Source organism: Sminthopsis crassicaudata, chromosome 1, assembly GCF_048593235.1.
Source record: "Sminthopsis crassicaudata isolate SCR6 chromosome 1, ASM4859323v1, whole genome shotgun sequence".
Classification (NCBI taxonomy): Eukaryota; Metazoa; Chordata; class Mammalia; order Dasyuromorphia; family Dasyuridae; genus Sminthopsis; species Sminthopsis crassicaudata.
This window is the reverse complement of record NC_133617.1, coordinates 617,263,975-617,283,704: the sequence shown is the minus strand read 5'-3', so window position 1 is coordinate 617,283,704 and position 19,730 is coordinate 617,263,975. Positions and strand designations below refer to the sequence as shown.

General features: G+C 35.8%; 1 protein-coding gene across 8 annotated transcripts in view; it reads left to right on the top strand.

Moving 5' to 3' along the window:
* The window catches only part of GHR (growth hormone receptor), a 305,275-nt gene that overhangs the window by 67,321 nt on the left and 218,224 nt on the right, over positions 1-19,730 (top strand). For 6 of the 8 annotated variants that reach the window (XM_074300124.1, XM_074299943.1, XM_074299853.1 and 3 more), the window contains one exon: positions 5,104-5,235. The exons of the other annotated variants lie outside the window; for them this stretch is intronic. In XM_074300124.1, the coding sequence (XP_074156225.1) occupies positions 5,154-5,235 (82 nt within the window). In that variant the 5' untranslated portion in view covers positions 5,104-5,153. The remainder of the gene's footprint in view (positions 1-5,103; positions 5,236-19,730) is intronic. 8 annotated transcript variants of the gene reach the window in all.

Below are 19,730 nucleotides of genomic sequence, written 5' to 3'. Positions count from 1 at the left end.
GGACTATACCTAAAGGGACAGTACCTTATATTAAGATGGATCAGTCCTTGGTGTATAAGATAGGATGTATATAAGGCATTGAAATGAGGGACAGGGTACCAATTAAGGCACTGCTGTAATTATCTGTTGTCATTTTTGTTGTTCAGTTGTTTCAATTGTGTCCCCATTAGGAGTTGTTGGGGTTTTGTAGCAGAAATAATAGTGAATTACCATTTCCTTCTTCGACTCATTTTAGAGATGACGTACCTGAGGCAAACAGGATTAAGTAACTTGCTTGGGGTTTCTCAGCTGGGAAGTATCTGAGGCCATTTTTGAACTCAAAAAGACTAATATTCCTTATTTCAGGCTCAGCCCTTTATCCCTCACTGCCACCTGGTAGTCCTATTGTAATCATCAAGGCAACAGTTAAAATGGACCTGGACTGGATGGGTGATAAGAGAAAGAGAGAGGGGAAAAGATATGGAATTACAGAGGTAGAAACAAAAAGATTTGGCAATTATTTAAACGGTCACAGTGGGCAGTAATTCTGGAGAAAAAGAGAAAAATCAGAAATGAGTGTAGTCCCTCCTCTGCCCCATCTTTATTTTCTTTAAATTAATTTTATTTTATTTTTTTTGGTGTGGGGGAAGGTGGAGGGAAAATTTCCCTAATGAGCTTTGGTGATGAAAAGCAAGAATTCACAACAGATGATTATTGTCATACTATTACAATTATCATAACGGTGATGTAATCCTTTCCAGAACCTCCTGCATCCTATTAAGCAAACTAAGGGACATTGTTCTTGTCTAAGAAGGCAGTAGGGATGAACAGCAGGTATGACAGGGCCATTGTGTTGGACATTCAGGAATTATTTGTTAGATGGAGAACTTTGCAGTGGAACACATCCAGTTGTACTTCAGTGTACTTTCTGACTTCACTATGAGGCTGTTTTTTGTGGGTCAAACTTAAAAATGATGCTGATGCTATCATGGGTCACATACTATGCAGAAGACTCCAAAGGAAGACTTGCTTCCACTTTGACAGGGCCTGATCATCAAACAAAGGGACATGCTAACAAAGGGTCTCCAATAGTGATTGACTCTACACCTGTACTTCCTGGGTCACAGACCCTCCATCCATGTAGTAGTGCTGAAAGACAATGGGTTACTTCCTAAAGCCCAGACCAGTAAAGCTCTGGCCTACATTCCAAGGACTGGCCCTTATTTTTATCTTTGCTTCAGATCTCAGTCCAAGTTTTTCTCAGCCAGCTCTGTGCACAGAGAAGACATTTAATAAATCCTTGAGGGCTGATTGATGGGACTGATTAATTTAGAAACAGTCCCCTCTCTGCTCAAGTGCACTTCCTTTACCTTTCAATGCCTTACTATGACTTTTTCATCTTTAATTCTTGCTTGTACATTGCTAACAGACTTAGGAATCCTAGGAAAAGGGAATTTTGCGGACAAGTATATTACTCACGTAAGGCTGAACTTAGGACTTTGTTGAATGCTGCTCTTTGGACCAACTTTGCAAGCCTCATGTGAACAGGGCACGATTCATTAACTAAAAATATGATTCATACTTCAGCTTAAATTAGACTTCAGGCACACATCATGCAGTTAATCAGTAGGTTGGCCTTTTAGGCCCAGTTGGGGCTGGGGCAGCAGTTTTTTCAGAAGTTGTAAATAATGATTTTTTTTCAGAGAAATTTTTTAAAAAGTTTTCTAGAGGGATCAGGTAGGTGCTTTTGAGCTTGAAAAACAGGGAATCCAGCTGAAAAGGAAAACATGCTATCTTTTCTTCATCCTCAGGAATATGGCGTCTTCTGCTTATCTCATAGTCACACAATCCTTAGGAGAACTAGGAGCTCCCTTTAACACACTTTCAACTCAAGGACATCTGCTTCCATTTCAGTCCTTCTGAGACATAGCCCAAGGCAAGAAAAGATGGCTTAGGTCCTTTGCCAGTAAATTTCAGTTCAGTAATGAAAACTGGCTCACTGTCAAAAGATTAGTCAAAGGTTCGTTGTAGTCTGTATTCGTTTTTCCACCTTGGTGTTTACTTAAGTACTGGGTCTCCAAGCAGAATTCCTCAGGGTAGGCCCTCTCATGGCTAACTTCTACCTCTAGAAACATCACAGGGTCCTAGATTTGTGAATTCGTAGGAACCCTTCCCACAGCTGTCAAAGTGATTTTTCTAAAGTGTGGGTCTGACCATGTCACAGATGTATTCCCTGTGCAATAATTCCAAAAGTCTCTAGGCTCAAATCTAAGTTCCCCTGGTTAGTTTTTTACTCCATTATTATTACTCCAACCTATTTTCCAAACATATTCCATTAATCCCCTTCTTACACTCTATCTATGGTCCTGCCTAGTGGACCTCCATGCTGTTCCTTAATTCTACTCTCCATCTCTAATCTCCTTTGAATTTTCCATACTCTGTGCCTCCAATGCATTATCTTTACCTTTAGATCCCCATTTCCTTCAAATCTCTATTCAAGCACCATCTTCCCTATGAAGTCTTTCCACTTACTCCCAATTGCTGATGCCTTCTACTTCCCCCAAATTTAACTTATATTCTTTTTGTGTAATATTTTTTTATATTTTACTTATATTTATTTTTCCTCTCTCAATTGCAACGTAAGCCCTCTGAGGGTCTTCATTCTTTTTTGTTTTTGTATCTCCAGTGCCTTACCACAGTGCTTCGTTCATAGTGAGTGCTTAATAAATATAAATGCTTGATTAATTGATTGATTCTAGATTTAGAACTTTAGAACCCATCTAGTCCAACACCCTTACTTTACTGATGTAGAAATTTAAATGATGTGTCCAGGACTTAGACAGAATGCATTAAGAAAGGTTTACCTATTTGCTGATGAGCTTCAGTTTCCCTATGTGTAAAATGATAAGCTTAGACATTGGTGATGTCCAAAGATCCTTTCATATCTAAAAATTTACGATGCAATTATATTGACTAAGACCTTTATTTTTATTCTGAAGCAGAGTGAAAGCAATAAGAGACATAAGCAAAAAATAAAAAGATAAGAAGGAAGAGGAAGGATAAACAGGAGTAGCAGAATATTAGCAACAATAGGCAGTGATCAAAAATTACTAAAAATATTAGACAGTGATAATAAAGAACAGAAGCAAGAGAGAACTCTAGAAGCATTTAGATGGTGCAGTGTCAGTGCATAGTCAGGAACACTAGAATGAAGACTTATCTCAGATGTTTACTATCTATATGATCCAGGAAAAGTCACTTAATCTGGCTGCCTTAGTTTCCTCACCTGTAAAATAGGGATAATAAAAGCACCTTGCATCCTAGGATTGTTGTAAGGATTAAGCAAGATAACATTTGTAAAGCATTCAACGTAATAATAGTGCATAATAAATGGGAAGTTTTTCTAAAAGGAAAAATTTGTTTCCTTCCATTCTCTATAATCTGAGAGGGTATCTTTCTCTCAATAGTCTTTGAAGAAGACACCTTTATTGGGTGGCTATGGGCCTAGACTCTGAGGAAAATAAGGCAGACTTCTGTTTCAACAGATAAGGACTAAATCCTTGAGATTTATGTCCCATGGGGCAGCTAAGTGGTGCAGTGGATAGAGCACCAGTCCTGAATTCAGGAGGACCTGAGTTCAAATCTGGTCTCAGACACTTAACACTTCCTAGCTGTGTGACCCTGGGCAAGTCACTTAAACCCAGCCTCAAAGAAAAAAAAAAATTTATGTCCCATGAAAAGTATACCTGTGTCTACATAATTCAGCCAATGATATTCATAATTAGACCACTGTTTAAAATATGCATGTTATAAGTGCAACAGACTTCTTAGGAAACAGTAGGTATAGAAAGAAAATGCCTTCTAGAATGCACAATAATTATAGATTCAATAAAATCTACAGTTGTAAGAAATTCCAGAGATCTTCTAAGCCATGCCTCTCATTTTACAAATCCATTAATGAGCAAGTTTTTATTTAGCACTTATCATATCCCAAGAATTATGCTTGACATTGGAGATAGAAGTACAAAGAATGAAATACTCTTTATTTGAAGAAGCTTACCTTCTAAGGAGAGAAACAAAAAACATTTATAAAATAAGCATATATGTAAAACAAATATATAAACTGCATTAATACAAATATATAGAAAGCAGTTAAATACAATTATTCTTTCCCTATTATGATTTTTCCCATCTCAGGTCCAATAAGTCACAGGTTAGAATAAGAAATTTAATGGAAATTTTGGGGGCAGTTTTGTGAAAGCCAGAGATGACAGGAGAAGTTCAGCAAATGATACAGAGTCTATGACCAAATTCTTAACCCAAATTTTATATTAAATAAATAAATAAGAAAAAGAAAAAATTTGGACTTCTCTAGTATGAATGGAAGGCCAAACATCTTATGTGGATTTTCTAGATCATGTATTTTGGTGCCTCTACTCCCCAATATAGAAAGACCAGGCAGAAAATGGGGCCTGAAATGGAAAGGAATTGTAGGAAGGAAGGGGCAAGGACATTAGGGCCCAAATATGTAAAGTGACTTACCAGAAATTACACAGTTTGTTAGAACTAGGTCAAAGCCCCATTAGATTCAGAATCTAGGACCCTTTTGTTTTACCACTTAATTTGTTTCATTGTATTGTGACATAATTTTTTAACAGAAAATTTCTTAGAATTAGATAATTGTTAGTCATGTTCAATTAATCCTGCAATCAATAAAATAAAATTCAATGACACAATAATATTCTTCCTTTGTTTACCAAAAAGGCTGGAAATGGTTGAAACTAAGCTGCTTTTGAATGAATCTCTTTTTTAAACACCTCTAATTTCTGTAACACTTAAGTAATTGGGGAAGGGGTATTTACTCAACTAAGAGGAACCATTATTAAAATACTATTACATTAACAATATTTATTTATGATGTTTGTATCAGTGAAACAAAATTTTCCTGTGTTTAATAATTATTTGCTAATGAATGAACATTGTTTTGAGTTTCAACTTTGAAGGCTCTCAATAATTATTTATATACACTTTTTCATATCATTTATTTTTATTGAAAGCAAGTTTATAAATGTGAAACATATAAGTTCTGCCTATCAGCTCTCTCCATTTCTAATTCATTCTTAGGGTTATCAGAAAAAGAAATCATTGAATCAGGAGACTGGAAAAGGACCTTAATGGGCCAAGATGGAGAGAACCTCCTGAAACCACTATTGGCCACATTTCCCTGGTGCCAAATCACAAGGCAAGGTTTCCAAGGTCAGTGGGTCATATTTATTTCTCTATACTGTATTTCACTATATGGATCACCAGAACAATACTGCATTCCCTTGGAGTAAGTAGACTCCATTGAGAGTTCATTTCTTGTTCTTTTGTCTTCAGGCAAAACTGCATTTAAATCACCCAGAGATTACTGCCTATATTTTTTTCTTTAAAGAGGTTCCATCGCTTTCCTTAGTGATATGGGCTACTGTCTCCTAACCCATGAATTCTACCTAGAATCCCTCTTTTACTAATTTAAGTCCAGGCTGTCTTTTCCTGGACATAGTGGAAAGAGAACAGCTGACATGTTTTACTTCTGCAGCAATCCTGACTATATTTGTAGCATCCCCCTATGCAATCTTAACACCCCCCCACTCCCATTCCCACCCAAATTCAAATCCAGTCTCAAATACTTGCTTAATCTGTTTGCCTCAGTTTCTCAGCTGTAAAATAAGCTGGGGAAAGAAGTAACAGATGTACCCAGAAAATCCCAGATGGAGTTAGAAAGAGTTGGACTCGACTGAAACAATTGACCAACAAGAAGACACTATACCTGTTCCCATGGAGTTTACAGACTAGTTGAGGAATACAGCTTATAGACAATTTGGTGTAATCATATTATTGCATAATAAGTATTGTGAAGTAAGGAGAGAACAAAAGAGACCTGTGGTTTAATATTTTTGTGTTCAGTCATTTCAGATTTTTCATGAATTTAAGACATCTCACAATTAAAGCATTAAAAAATAAAGGGTGTTAAAGATAAATAAAGGGTGTTTTTTGTGTTTGTTTTTGAAAGAATCATACTAATTGAAGAGAAGCATACTACTAATACATGAGAAAACTGAGATTTGGGATTTTCTTGGCAAAAATACTGGAGTGGTTTGCCATTTCTTTTCCAGCTCATTTTAGAAATGGGGAAACTGAGACAAACAGGGTGAATGACTGAGGGAAAATATGAACTCACAAAAATGAGCTTTACTAACTCTAAGCCTAGCACTGTATCCACTGTGCCACCTAGGTACCCTTTAGTTATTTGGGAAATTCCTTATTTGGGAGCTTGACTCCTCTATGTGCTATGTGGAACCATTTATACCATCTAGCAGTAATGTCCTTTTCTTCTAGCAATTGTGACTTTCTTGTAGCTGTACCAGTGTAGATCATTCAATTCTTCCAGTTACAGATCTATAACTGGTTTACCATCCTGTTCTCCTTCAGTACCCCTTCAGTACCACAAAAGTATATAGATATATTTGCAGCCTTGGCCTAGAAACCTGAGACCTCTTGGCAAACTCAGATTGTGCAATTTAATGCACCTGATCATATTGACATTTGTGACAGCTGGGATAGCCACTATCGACATGTGTTCACTGCAGCACTATCCAGAGCCCTGAATGAAAAATGAAAAATCGGTAAAAGTCAGAATTCTATATTGCCTAAAGAAAAACGCAGATGATGATTTACAGGACATCATTCACTTTGCCCCTGATTTTTGACCTGACCTGCTATTCACTGAACACTTTATTTGGTAGATATATTTCTAAATATAATAGAAATTTTCATGGGAGGTTTGTTGATTTTTTTTGTCTGTTTGTTTTAAACAAGGCATTTCCCACTCCTAAACATTCCCATAAAAACTTTAGGGTTGAATCTTGCAATAACACAGCACATTTTCACACAGATTCATATATGATATGGCTCTGAAAGCAAAACAAAACAACTGTATGATGCAAAAATCTTCAGTAATGTTTAGCCTGTCATACTAAAGATAGTCTGATTTTGGGAAGGACTCCCTCTGAATTTTAAATCATCACACAATTAAGGATAAATGAAGCTTTTTTTTTTTTTTGAAAGAACCATACTAATTGAAGAGAAACACGCTACTAATACATAAGGAAACTGAGATTTCATTTTGGTTACTGAAAATGATGGTGTCAGCTGGTGTTATACTATTCCTGGGGGAGGCAGCACTAATTCCAGCCCCAGGGAAATAATTGAGTACACAGAAAAAATTTTGAGAGCAAGTACTGCTACTTGTATCTAGAATTTGATGAGAACTAGATTGTAAAATCCTTGAGGGTATGGTGGAACATGGTTTAATTATCTTATTTAATAAATGGTTATTGAAGGAACACATAATGGATGAATGAGATCTAATGAGGAATTGAAAACATATTCTGTTCTGGATTTTTTGAGCTTGTATTACTCATATTTGAATCCTCCACAGCTAATGTTTAATTCCAAGCTCAATTATCCCTGTCACTTAACACTCTTACCCTTGGCTTCCTATCCATCATCAGTTGTCTATGCTTAGGGGAATCCAAAGTAACATTATCAAGTCATATCATCTTTACCAATAAATACTTATTGAGTTATTTGTAGGGCACTGTGCTGGACTCTGACATTAGAAAGTGTGAAATGGGTTCCCTGTCACTCCTAAATTTACACTCCTAATTGGAGAGATAGTAGCACAAACAGACAAAAGATAAATAACAACATATAGTTGTATAAGCCAGATGGAATTAAGCAAGACGTACAATGAGTGCCATATAGGATCGCTTTAAGCTGGAACAATTGGGGAAATCCTAATGAAGACAGGTCTTGAACTATTCTTTCAGGGAAGAGTTGAATATAAATATAAAAGAGAAAATAGGGTATTATTTCATAGAAGTGGATGGAAAGCTGGAAGGATGACATGAATAAAATTTCATGTGATCTGTTCAAGAGCAAGAAGTAGAGGGCCCTGATGGGAAATAGGCAAGTAGGTACCCCTTTGGGAAGGAACTTGAATGCTAAGCCAAGAAATTATCTTGTTTCTATTTTCTCTGCAAAAGAGAATTATTCTGAAAATGACAAAAACAAAAATGACTAACAAGGTGCCGATACCCAAGATAAGTAAGGAGATGATAATGGAGTAACTTGCTGCCCTTGATTAATCCAACTTGCCTAGTGCAAAGGAACTACATCCACAGATCCTGAAAAAATTTGCATATATAGTTATTGAGCCATAGTCATGATTATAGAAAACAAGAGATATGTCACAAGATTAAAGAAAATCAAATGTTTTGGTTTTCAAAAAAGGAAAGACAACAAAGTGTGTAAATTGTAGGCCAGTAAACTTGACTTTGCTTCTTGGGAAAGTTGTAGAAAAGCTCCTTAAAGAGATGTGGTTGTCAAACATCTGCCAGTAGGAAAGGGAAAAGTGAAAACATCATGGCTTCATCAAAAAACAGTTTCATAGCAGACTGATTTCATTTTCTTCTTTGATAGGATTATGCAATTGTAGATGAGAGGAATGTTATAGATGAATTTTTAGCAAAGCTTTCAGTAAAGTATCTCGTTCTATTCTTGCAAAGAAAGTAGAGGCTTATAGATTAGATAATATAGAGAGCTTCTGAAGCAGTTGGATGGCAGACTCAATGAGTAGTTGCTAATGATTCAGTCTCATTATGTTAGGAGGTCTCCAGGACATGGATCTGATCTGGACTGACTAAAGCACTGGGCTAAATCTAACAAGATGAGATCCAACTTGGAGTAGTGACTCTTTTAATAATAGCCACTATGGCCAAGGATGAGATGACCAAAATCCCTTCTGACTACAAGTCAGTCTGTGAGTTTGTGAATTTAATATTGTCCAATTGGCCCAACTGAATCATAATTAAAGTAATATATTGTTCCATTCTCCAAATTTTGCCCTCACTGTTGCTCCCACCCTCTCTTGCACCCCTATCATAAACAGGTAGGTTTTCTTTGTAGTATATTTATGGAAATAATATGAAATGCAAAAATGGAATAATATAAACAATTATATTCAGGTAATAATAGGAAATAATTAAAAGTCATCACTAAAATTAAGGGGATCAGGAAAGTTTTTCTGTAGAAGTTGGGGTGTCAGCTGTGACTTGAAGGAAGCCAGGAGACAAGAGCTGAAGAGAAGTAGCATTCTAGACATAGTCCTGGAGAACCAGAGGAAATATCTAGTGACAAGAGATGGAACATCCTGTTCTTGGAACAGCAAGGAATTAAAGACTATGAGTAGAGAGTAAGGTATAAGAAGACTGGAAAGATATGAGGAGCCTAAGTTATGAAGAGTTTTTGATGTCAGAGTATTTTGTGATACATCCTGGAGGTTTAGGGAACCACTGCAGTTTATTGAGTGGGAATGTACATACAAATACATGAATGTATTTGTGCTTTAGGAAAAAAAACACTTTTTTGAATGGAGGTTGAATGGAGGATGGATTGGAGTGGGAAGACTCTAAAGGTGTTGGAAAAACATGCTAATTAAAGAGAAACATACTTCTAATATATGACAAAATTGAGATTCCGTTTTGGTTTCTGAAAATGATGGTACTCACTGATGTTGTGGTATCTTCGGGGGGTATTTTACTGGTAAGGCGATGAGGTCCCACACCAGAGTGTGTCAGTGTCAAATGATAGAAGGAATGTATTTGAGAGATATTGCAAAGGTAAAATTGGCAGACCTTGGCAACAGATTGGATATGAGGGAGAGGGAAGAGGCAAAAATGAAGAATTGAGGATGAGACCTAGGTTGCAAGCCTGGGGGATTAGAAGACTGATACTGTTCTCAAAAGTAATAGGAAAGTTGTGAGGATTGGAAGAAAGATTGGGGGGAAAAGATATTGAGATATATTGATTTTAATATGTCTATTGTATATTAAGTTTAAAATTCCTGAAAGGACGTTGGAAATGTGAGATTGGAAGTTGGTAGAGAGGTTAGGGCAGAATAAGTAGATCTGAGAGTCATCAACCTAGAGATGGTAATTAAATACATAGGAGTGAATGACATCACCAAATAAAATAGTATAGAAGGAGAAGAAGAAGAGGGTCTTTGTGGGACATTTATAGGGTGTGCCCTCATCCACTAGCAACAGAAATGATTGAGAAGTATTCTCAGAGGCTGGAAGAGAACTGGAAGAGAATGGTGTTCTGAAAACCTAATCATGTATCAACAAAGGCTTGTCAAAGTCTTCAGAGAAGCAAAAAAAAAAAAAAAACCCCAAAAACAATGAGGATTGAGAAAAGGATTTGCCATTTTAAGAGATCAATGGGAACTGTTGGCCAGTATATAGTTTCAATTACCCACTTTATCAATAGATGACATTCCTCCATCAGTAAAACAAAATGGTAAGTTTAGAAAACCTGGAGAAACTGAGCAAGATACTGAACTTAATATGTAAGCCTGATATCAAGAACAGAAGCAGAGGGCTTTATTTTTATTGCCATCACGAGACAAACAGATAGACATGATTTGAAGAAGGAATAAAATGGAGACTGTTATGGATTTTAAAATCATGCAGAAGTGATTTTCAGATAATTAATGACATATCCCATTCTACATAATTAAATTTTACTTAACTTTTATTCTCTCTGTTTATCTTTCTCAGAAATAGGAATGTGTATCAAGGCAGCTAGTAGATAGAACAGTAGAGAGAAACTTGCTATGTGGCAGCAACAAGCTCACCCACAGTCTAGTATGACAAGAAGAATAATGAGAGTGCAAAGAATTGCCACAAATGTCACTGCCCTGTAACTAACCTATTTCCAAGCTGACTGCCAGGTCAGCCAGGTTGACATTCAATACACACACACACAAACACACATAATTTAAAATTATTTAAAATTCTTAAAATTCAATACTTAAAATTAAAATTATAAAATACTTAAAATTCAACACACATACACACACACACACACAATTTAAAACTACTTAAAATTCTTAACAAGGAATTCTTCTAACTTTATTTCTACCAAGTATCCTCTGCAAATAAGGAAGATAGAGCTCGCAGAACAGATTTTCTGAAAATGCATTTACATTTTCTTTTGAGATACAAGCAACAAGCATTTGTTGACCAATAGCATTTATTCTGTGTAGAATTGAAAACCTCTTTGACAGCTATGGAAAGGATGGAGTGGGGAAGGGAAAGGCTTGAAGCAGAGAAAACAATGAGGAAATTATAACATGGTGAGAGGTGAGGAGGGTGCAAACTAGAATGTCAACCATGTGAGAAGAAAGAAGGGGATAAATGGGAAGAAGTTGCCAAGATAGAAATTACAACTGAGGCTGCTTTTAAATGATTGACATTTTGTTTCTGATTTAGCTTTAATAATAAGATAAATGATGGAAGCTTCTACCTCTTGAAATTCCATTTTCAGAATGTGTAGCTCATTCCAGAGTCAACAACATGACAACATCTTCAGTTTATGCTGGAAGTGTATGAATCATTGAAAGGCATTTAAGAGATACCTTCTATTGAAAGGGCAAAATTCTGTAAATTGCAGGTACAATCATCGTGACATGACTGGTACTTTTAGACCTTAAGAAATCTTGGGGCAAAGAATGTAGGGAAGTGTTGTTACTGCTCTTAGGGGAATATTGTGGGGGTGGAGGGAAAGGAAGAGTATTTAAAAGGGATCTGATAAATTTTTGCTAATTGATTATTTTGCTAATAGTAGCAGTTATTGATGAATCATCAATATTGATATATTTTCTTTCTTAACATTTCATGACACAGCAATGTAGTTACTCTATGTAGGGATTATCTACTTTATGAATTATCTATGTTGGATTTTAAATTCTGGCTGATTATCTTATTCCCTCAAGTGATTCCAACTCTACTACCACCACTTTCCTATATTATTTATTACTAAGATATCCTTTCATTTTTTGAAAAAAGAAAATATAAGGAGAGAGAAAAATTTGGAACTTGAAACCTTACAAAAATGAATGTTGAAAGCTATCTTTACATATAACTAAAAAACATAAAACACTACTAAGTATAAAAAAATAAAAAATAATTTTCCCATTATGTGCAAATATAATTTTTAACATTTTTTTTATTTTGAGTTCAAAATTTCCCCCCTTTCTCCCTCACTTTTCCCCTCGGAAGTGGTGAACAACTAGATATAGGTTCTATATGTGCAATATCTTTTTTTACTAAACAATTAGTTTGTGATCAGAAAACATAGATACATTTTAGCATTAACCTGTGTAGTATATCATAATATTTTTCTTTATTTGTATATTTTTCTTCCAAGTTTAACCACATAACATATTGCTAAGTCAGATCAAACAATCAGAAACTTAAAGCTGAAAGAGATCATATTGAGATCATCTACTGAAACGTCTTCATTTAACATATGTGGAAACTGAGACCCAGAAAGTTTGCATGATTTGTGCCACTAATAAGTGGCAGAACTGACTATATGACAGTTCTCCTAATTTCATGTTCAGTGTTTTGTCATTATTCATATTATTAAGTTTCTCTGTCCAGATAATTGAATAGGATCATAAAGTTGGAGCTGGATTTAGAAGTTGTCTGGTCTAACCCCTTCATTTTACTAGAAAGGAAACTGAGGTTTAGTGGGATCTGAATCCAGAAGCAGACAGAGTTCTTCCCACTGCACCATGCTGCCTCTCTTCATTTAATCAATAACACAGTAATAGTATCTTGCATTTGTTTAATTCTTTTCAGTACTCTTAAACCAGCATTATCTCATCTGGATCCAAACAATAACCCCATGAGCTAATCAACATAGGTATTGTTATCTCCATTTTATAGATGAATAAATTGATGCTCAAACTGAAGCAAACTGGGGCAACGTATAGTGTGCTAAAGTTATAGTCAGGAATACTTGAATTCAAATCCTGCCTGACACATTTACTAGCTGTGATCCTGAGCAAATCATTTAACCTCTCTTAATCTCCTCTAATTATTCCCTTACTCTGAACTAATAATAGCATCCTATTAATATTAATTATTACTAATATAATTTATATTATGTATATTAATTAAAATTAATAATAGCAATCATAAAATTGTTGTGAGGATCAAATGATATACCATGTAAAAAGTGCTTGCAAGCATTAAATTACTATTTAAATCTTAGCTGTTATTATTTTGCTTTTTCAAGATTCCAGAGCAGATATACAGCAGAATCCAGATTGCAACCTAGACCATAGCTTTTTCTCCACTGCTGTTTGGTTTGCATTGATGAACAAAAAATGAAAATGCCTGACTTGCTTCAGTTTTGTAGAGGTGTGGTCCAGAAATCTCAAAGGTGTTTAGCTATGCATGGGCATGGCTCCAGTGCGTGCAAGATTATGTGCAGAGAGAGCCAACAGATGTGATTGCTAAGCCACTGTCTATGATCTTTGAAAAATCTTGGTGAAAGGGAGTGGTACACCAGGCCTGATGAAAGGTAAAAGTTGTCCCAATTCTCTCCCACCCCCCAAAAAGGAAAAAGAGTGTTATCTGCTACTTATAGCACATGAGGTTTGACTTCAATTTCTTACAAATTTGTAGAACTTTTTATCAAGGAATTATGTTGTAGTTATTTTCTTTCAGTCATGACTCTTCTTGACCTCATTTGAGTTTTTGGGGGGACAAAAATTGGAATAGCTATTTCCTTCTCCCACTGATTTTACAGATGAGGAAATTGAGGCAAACAGTTAAGTGATTTATCTAGGGTCACTTAGTGACCCTTCTTGGTGTCTGAGGCCAAACTTGAACTTGGGAAGATGAGTTTTCCTGACTCCGGGCCTGGCACTCTATCCATTGCACCACCTAGCTACCTGAGGCAGATTTAGGATTTCTGATAATTAGTTGTTCAAATAGGGAGTGGACCTGCATCAGTCATCACCTGAGCTCTTCAAAGTGACAGCTTGTCAGGGATCTTGTAATAGACAGATTTCCTGTTCAGCTCAAGAACTGCCCTACATGAGCCCTGAGGTCCCTCCCACCTCTTAAATTCTGAGATTCCGTGACTATTATAGATTCTAGATGCCAGTGTTTTTGTCCTCCAACAAAACTTTTTTTTAAAGAGTAAAGAAACATTTTTAAAGTTTTTTTTTAAGTCCTCTTTGCTAAGGTTCCCCCTTTTATCCTTTAGTGCCTCCCCTGTACTATTTTACAATGGGTAGATTCCTGACAAAGCTTAATGGAGTCTCCTCCCCTAGCAGCTGTTTTGAAGGACTCTGGAAGGATTCCAACTTCCAGATACTTCTTTTCTTTTCCTTTGTGATCTTTCTTCCTGGCACTGTCAGCTAATCCTTCTTGCTTGTTTAGATCATAATGTCACGGATCTAAAGCTGGAGGAGACCTTAGACATCATATGGCTATCCTTTCCCTCTCTTTCTTCCCCCCACCCCCAACTTTCCAGGTAAGGAAATGAAGACACAGAGAGATAAGTGATTTTCCCACATGGTTGACCGATTCAGGATTTGAATTCAGGTTCAGTGACTCTCATGTTTAGCATTCTCCACTAAAAGACACTATTTTTTGGTTTTTTTTACTAGACATAAAACAATATTATATATATATATATATATATATATATATATATATGTCCATTTTTAATATTAGGTCATGTTTATTTATTACATAGCTAATTATTTTTTAATTATAATAGGCATTGTCATTGTTCAATTATGTCCAACTCTTTATGACCCTGTATAGTGTTTTCTTGGCAAAGATACTAGAGAGATTTGCCATTTCCTTCTCTAGTAGATTAAAGCAAACAAGGTTAAGTGACTTGTCCAGAGTAACACAGCTCATGAGTGACTGAGGCCAAATTTGAATTTAGATTTTCCTGTTTCCAGGCTCAGTAGTCTATCTATTGTGCCACCTGTGTATGAAGGAAAAAAAAAACAAAACAAAACAGTTTTTAGAGGAATTTACATTCTATTAGAAATTAACAAGAAGAAGATAAAGCTTTCTGATAATAGAGAATTAGTTCCTAAATCTAACATCAAGGCCAATAGTCCTGTCCTGTTACTTGGCCTTATATTTCCTTGTTTTCCCTCTTTTAAAAGTTTTTTCTGTTTTAAAAAAGAAAACCAGAAAATGAAAACAGAACAAAACAGGATATTGTCATGTGCCCTTCAGAACATTGGGGAGGATTCAAAATAATTTCCAGTTTAAGAAAGGATATACAATAGTAGATGAAATTATATTAATGAGGGACCCATTTTCTCAAGGATTTAGTATTTATGAGAAAGATTATGCTATCTCAAAATCTCAGAATTTTAAGGGAGTGCAAATGCTTCCCACTTCAACCTACACCTGAATAAGAATCCCATCCATGTATCTTCAACAACTTGCTATTTATCTTTGGCTTAAAGTCCTACAATTAGGTAGCTTCCCAAGGCAGATACCAGTTTGCGTCTTTGAATCTGTTACTTACCAGTCTTAGTTCAGCCTTTGAGGGCCAAGTGGAACAACTCTAATATGTCTTCCAAGACAGAACTTCAAACGGTCGATAATAGATTATGTCTTCTCTTGTCCAAACTAAGCATTTCCGGTTACTTCAATTGGTCCTTATATGGTATGACAATTAGTGTTAGAGGTGGAAATTTTATTGTAGAGTGAATGGTAAAATGCATAACATTCAACAACTTAGTCAAAATTTTAGTTATATTCTGCTGAGAGATCTTTAGCTGTTACTCCTTTCTAGGTACTATCATAGAGGTCACTTTTGAACTTAGGCAGTCTCCCAATAAATATTTTGGAGTGGGTATTGTGATACAGTGGATAAAAAAAAAATGCCAGACCTTAAGTCAGAAAAACTCATCTTCCTGAGTTCAAATCTGACCTCTGAGGTCAGATACTTGTGACCTAAGTCACTTAACCCTGCTTACCTCAGTTTTCTTCATCTGTAAAGTGAGCTGGAGAAGGAAATGGCAAATCACTCCAGTATTTTTGCCCAAAAAAATCCCAAATGGAATCATGAAAAGCTGGACATAGCCAGTCATTGACCGTGGGCATCAATTTCATCATCTGTTAGGGGGAAAAAGTGTGTGTGTGTCTGTGAACTAAATAATCTCAATGGCAATTTCCTTCTCTCTTGTCTGAATCCTTGCTTTTATCACCCTGCCTTCAAGTCTTAACTAAAATCCTACCTTCTTACAAGAAACCTTTCCTATTGCCCCTTAAGGCAAGTGCCTTCCCTATGAGCTTATCTCCAAGTTTTTCATAGATGTATATATCTAGTTTGTTCATAGCATGTTATTTCTGTCATTAGACTGAACTTCTTGAGATCAGAGACTATTTTTGTCTTTCCTTGTACATGTTGTGTTTAGCACAGTGCCTGGCACAAGGTGACTACTTAATAAATAATTGTTGCCTTGACTTGACTTGTAAAAAAAAACATTATGACTAAATGCAATGTTTTGCTTCATATATTTTTTTAAATTGTCTCTGTACATAAAGTTCCTGGAACTCCAGCTGATCACAGAACACCAGATGTAAACTTAGAAGTGTAATCGTGGGGACACAAGGTTCTTGAAGGGTCGCCAATATTATTTAGCACTAAGTTTGTTGAGTATCATGTAGTCCTCCTCCTATTGAATGCTTATTACAGCTGCTCAAGGACAAACTGCCTTCAAGGAAATTATCAAGTAGCATGACACCACCGATGGGCCAGCACACATATTAAATGGCATTTTGACAGCAACATCTCCACTAAGAGATAACATCCAATGATGCTCAAGTACAAGGAGCTATCACATAGGAGTTGGGTCACTGTACTGGATTTCTTCCTTTTCCCAGAGTAATGGAAGGACCTTTCCCTAATTTTGCCTCATTTTTTTCCCCTGTCAACAATATATTTGTTCCATGAAACCTCATCCTAATGAGACTCTAGGTCACAGTCTGGCCACCTGTCAGGAAAAAGAATAATTTGTGTTCTTGATAGCTTTGCCACAAACCTTCTCTCTCAAGCAGAAAATATCTCCTAAACAAGGAAGTCAGTATACAATATGGTGGGATAGGAACAGAGCCTTTGATTTCATTGTTATAGAGCATTGGTGTCAAACTCAAATTGATGCAGATTGACTCAGAAAACCATAAATTAACATTATCTATGTCTTTATCTATTTTGTTTTACATTTTGATCTGATTCAATCTACAGGAGGGAAGTTTTGTGGGCAGAGGGTGACACTTCTGGTATAAAGAACTCGAAGGAGAGAAAACCCTTTCTATTAATTGCAACTCTCAGAGAATTGCCTAGAATACTAAAAAATTAAGTGATTTGCTCAATGTCACACAACTGATATGTGTCAACTGCAGTATCCCTGGCACTGAAACCGAAGCTGTATCTCTCAGTATGCAATATAGTAAGTGATATGAAATGTCTTTCTTTCCTGACTGATTTAGAACTATAGAATATTTCTCTTTCAAAGAATTTTCTGTTTCCAAGTTATCTAAAATCCCCATGAATTGCATTTGCTGTATAATCTTAGAGATTGTCTTGTAGCATTCCTACTGATACTTTTGAATGAGAAAGCTTTTGGTAGTAAGCAGCCAAGTCAAATCCTAAATGTTTGTACACATTAAGAAGTACTTCTGTGAGTAGCCTCAGGATTCTAATCCATCTCAAAGGGTGCTTTTATTCCGGTGGACCTTTTTCCTTGGATAAGGAAGAAGGAATCATTGGAAACTAGGCCAAAACAGTTGTCAGGGATGCTCTCTCCCAGGTAAATGAATGGAGAAGGGAGATAAGATCTCATTCTTTAATATATATTCCATCTCTGGTCACCAGAATCTCCAAAACTTTTCCTTTCATAAGCAAAGTCTCTGCTTTCAGTCACAATTGAGTCTAGCTCAGATTTAAAAATAGGTTTTTTTTTTCTTTCTGTCAAGAGTAGCTTTTGGAGAGAGATTGAAGAAAACTCATGGAGACTTTTGCTTTCTGATATTCTCAATGTCAGACTTCCTTTCATTTGAGAACTTTATCTTAAAAAAAAAAAAAACAAGGAAAACCACACACAAAAAAAAGAACAAAAGAACTATATCTTGATGATGTGTGTGATAGTAACAGTACTTAAAAAAGTACTCATTGAAGGCAATATATTGTGATGGAAAGAGTACAGAATCAGACAACCTGGTTCCTCATCTAAATTCTGCTACTGACAGTCTGTGATCTTGTACAAGCCATTTAGTTTTGTAGATTTTCAGTTTCTATAACTGTAAAATAGGAAGATTGGAATAAATCCAACTCTTGCATTCTGTGCTAAAAGTTATGTTTTTAATTTCTGGGGGGAAATTCTCTGTCTGATTTATTCTAGAATTGTTTAATTTTTCTGTAGAACTATTTATTAAGGGTAGGAGACCATGCCAAAGTATCATTGTATCTCTCATAGTGCTTACCAGCATACTCTGAACATAAAAGATTAATATATATTTATTGAATGAATGAATCAATGAATACCTGTGACCATTTTAGGTGCTATGGGATAATAGGAAGGCCCTGCTCTCATACATAAACCTACCCACCTAGAGACTATGAACAAGTGAATGATAATCATTATTACCTAACTACCAAGGAAATGATCAGCAAGGGAGCCCATATCTTGAACCAGGTCATGAAGGAATAAGTGGATATGGATTAGCAAAGAAAAAAACAGAAATAAATTAGAAATGGGAGGGGGTATGAGAGGAAGGGAGACATCTCAGGAGCAAAGCTCTGAATGGAGAAATGAACTTTAAGAGACTGACTTAGCTCACTTCAATCTCCAAAACTTTGTTAGGCTTTCACATTTCACTTCTTTGTCCTTTCTTTCTTTTCTTCTTCCCTTACCCCATTTGAATAATATGCTTATAATGAACTTCAATTCTTTGCAGTGTGGGCTTACTTTGTGGACTAGCTTAGAAGATGAGTCTATAGTCATGATTGACCTTTTCCATATTCATAGGATATAAGTTTTTGGCACTATTTTCTGCCATTACATTAATATTTTTTCTTTACATCTTCCTCCTGCCCTACTTTCCATGTAAAGAGGAAAAGCTTGACTTCCTTATCAGTGTTCTCCATTCCTCCTCCCTTAATAAATTACCTTGGCCTTCACATAGGGCGCTTGGTCTGGATGGGAGATTTCTTGTTCCTGTGTACTTGAAATAAAGTCTTATTTATCTTAATCTTTTGAATAATGTACTTACACTCACTGCCTTTCCTTTCTTATCATTATTTGCACTTGTTCTATAGTATTTCCAAACTCACAGTTCTAATGAACATGGAGCAAATACTGCCTTTTAACACTGGATGAACCTGGTTATTGTTGTGCCCCTCTCATGTCCCTTCACTCCCCTATTTGGGCTTACTTTTTGGGTATTACAACCATCTTTTAGTTTGTTGTTTGTATATTAGTTTCACTTTTAATGATATGATAGGTATCATTATATGAGAATCTAATTTCTTGCTGAATATTGTTCAGTGGATTTTCATCACTTTTCATTTCAATAATTAAATTTAATTAATATTTAATAAACATTAATAATTAACAAGCATAAGTGCCTACTATGTGCCAGGCATTGTGCACAAGCATTTCATTCAATTTTCCCATATTCTCTGAAAAAAGGAAAAAACCTGAGATCAAAGTTGCCTTAAAGAGTTGCTCATTAGATGGAGACATCTTCGAAGTTTACCATCTCTTGGTTGCCATATCTGAAATAAATCATCTAATCAGAATGGATCAG